The 2819-nt window shown below is 31.0% G+C and overlaps 1 protein-coding gene across 1 annotated transcript in view; it reads right to left on the bottom strand.

Moving 5' to 3' along the window:
* Positions 1 to 1427: 1427 nt before the first annotated feature.
* The window catches only part of LOC105448032, a 4629-nt gene continuing 3237 nt past the window's right edge, over positions 1428 to 2819 (bottom strand). Inside the window, exons 5-7 of the mRNA XM_011686392.1 lie at positions 2129 to 2239; positions 1697 to 1852; positions 1428 to 1481 (exon numbers count right to left, since the gene is read on the bottom strand). Coding sequence (XP_011684694.1) covers positions 1428 to 1481; positions 1697 to 1852; positions 2129 to 2239 — 321 coding nt within the window. The remainder of the gene's footprint in view (positions 1482 to 1696; positions 1853 to 2128; positions 2240 to 2819) is intronic.

Here is a 2819-nt window from a genome sequence, read left to right as displayed (position 1 = left end):
AATTAACGAATATATAAAGCAGCATTGGTTTCGTATATATGCAATTGATGAATATGAAATTATATTTCTGCATGTGGTTATTTTTTAATTTTTAGTCGGTGCTTTTATTCATCTTGTAATGAAGTGAAGATACGGTTAATATAAATTTTCACAAAGATAAAATAGTAAGTATAAAATTTAATTAATTATCGAACCTGCTTTTATTGGAAATTTAATGTATTTCTGACGTACTAAGAAACAGAAAGGATGAGTATCGGTAAGGCTTGACTTTGGTCCTCTCAAATTTTGATGCGCCTTGTCAAAATGTATTTCTCAAATAATTTACGCTTAGAGTAATTGAATAATTTAAGGGAGCATATACACCTAGTCACGTCAAAACAAAGTCTAACTTTTCGAATTTTTTACAAACAAAAAGAAACAGAAAACAAAAAGATATAGAGAAGTCGAATTTGTTTCATTGAAGATCATATTTTTTTCTTTTTAAATATATATTTGATTCAAAAATGATTCAAAAAATAGCTTCGCTATTTAAGTTTTTCTTAGTCGTGTTTTGAATACGGCTTTTGCGGTGACCATTGCTATACTCTTACAGGACTCATTTGAAAGCAAAATGCAACAAGTTATGTAAAGTTAGAACACATATCTACTTCTCTTTGAAGCCGTTTTTCAAAATATTGCATTTGAACAATATGGTAATTGGTCAAATTCAACTTAGCGATTTATCACTTGAAATGTTGTTTGTTTTTTGGCTGTGAATAAAGCAAAGCATCGAAAAAAATCCTACGTAAGGAAGTAGTTTTTAATGTCTAGAAAAAGCGTGTATAATTGCAAATTAATCGTTCAAACCATTTTCGATATAGTGGTCACGCGTTTTGAAAACTACGTTTCGAGAAAAACGCAATTTAAAGTTTTACATAAAGATGGTACTTTAAAAATATTAAAAATTTTACTTATATTGAATCATCTACTCCAGTGTCATAAAGCAAACTCTCTGCTGAAGTGGATGCTTCCAATAAATTGCTTTATGCTTATTGCTTTATTGCTATGACTCAGTCATAGACATGACACAACAGATGTTTGACGCGCTCAGCGTTCGAACTTACTCGACTATAATTTCAAGTTTCATCTTTCGTCGGATCGACTAAAACTTTACAAAAATATTCTTAAGATATCATAATTCAAAAATATGTATTTAAAATAATCGACTTTTTTGACCTCTCTAGGTGTATATGCCTCATTAATTTATTATTGCTTCCTATGAAAACATAAAATGTATAATTTTGTCAGAAGGAACAAAAATTTTTTAAGCGCTTCTCTATATATACATTCTACTAAGCTTTTGTATTTGACAATCATAAAAGATATTACCATACAACGCGTTTATAGTCACAGTTTCGACGAGAAGAAATGATACAAATCAGAAATATTTAGTCTGCTATCTTTAAAAGCATATTAAAATACGTCAAAGCTGTCTTTACAATCTGAAAAATAAGAGCATAATATTCTGTAGTTATTTCTATACTTATTACTTCGTCATGGATTTTTCAACTAGGGCGATAGGATGATTGAGAAATGTTGCATTTGATTCTGTTATGATGATAATAGCAATTATTAAATAACGTATTTTAATTGTAGCGTTTTAATTGTTGCTGATTCCTGTAAAATTGCGCGAATATTTTCGAACGTGTGTGCTCACATCGCCGTATGTCTTCAGTGATAAATCCAAGAGTTTCCCACAAGTGATCTTGGTGGGTAAGTTCGACATGATTATCACTAGCACAATCGCCCGCGCCTTTTTATCCAGAAGACGATACCACTCAAGCATGCAAGATGTTTTAGCTACTTTCTCTGCCTGTTATTAATTACATCAAGTACATGTAACAAAATTTTTTGCAAATTTAAGCATCGTTTAAAATACATTACACAAATATTTTCAATTTTTTCTCAAATATTGTTTTGTATAAAGTAACAAATATTATCTATTATATATACATATATATATTATATAAGTAAGAATACTAATAATATTAATATTAATAATACTAACATATACTACACGTATAATTATTGCTATATTGATATATCACATCATCATATAATTTTCGTGAGAAAAAAATAACAAACATACCTGAACGGTAAGTTGCTCACCAGTGTAACAAAACATGAACATGTTTATCATCATGGATATAACTACTGAAATATAGGAGAACATAGCTATCGGATTGCTATTCTCCCATTCCTATACAAGTATCACATTATTGCAAAGGAAGTATTTTTCTTCTTTTGCTTTAATACATTAAAACTCTTGACAAAATTACGAACCTTTATTATTAAATATCCTGTAAAGCAGACAGCCGCTGTGCATCCCAATATTTCTATTACACAAGCTTGAAGAGTATTTTCTACCAATTTTAAAAAACTGCCAACGATACCGAATCAGTACATTTAGGAAATGAGAAAACAGAATTATATGCACTCTGTATGTATATGATTTTAATGGATTAACGAGTAATTTAATCAATTACTACTAATGTCGAGTCACACTTGATGCACATGGCCTTAATAAAGAAATAAAACTCTTACCTTCTTATTCTTATTTGATGTTCAACCATTCGTGCCAGCTTCCTGTCCACTTCCCGATTTCCTTGCCATTGCTCCTCGACAAGATTTCTCATTAAGTTCATCAGAATCGTCAGCTGACCGCAGGCGTGCATCACGAAGACGGCCGCGAGACCGCACAAACCCGTTGTTATCGACCAAGTGACCACCCCAGATAATATTTGAATTGCGTAAGTCAGCTCGTAAGTGGGGCTGACTTG

This window comes from Wasmannia auropunctata, unplaced genomic scaffold (assembly GCF_000956235.1).
Source record: "Wasmannia auropunctata unplaced genomic scaffold, wasmannia.A_1.0 LD336090.1, whole genome shotgun sequence".
Lineage (NCBI taxonomy): Eukaryota > Metazoa > Arthropoda > Insecta > Hymenoptera > Formicidae > Wasmannia > Wasmannia auropunctata.
This window is presented reverse-complemented; position numbering and strand designations above follow the sequence as displayed.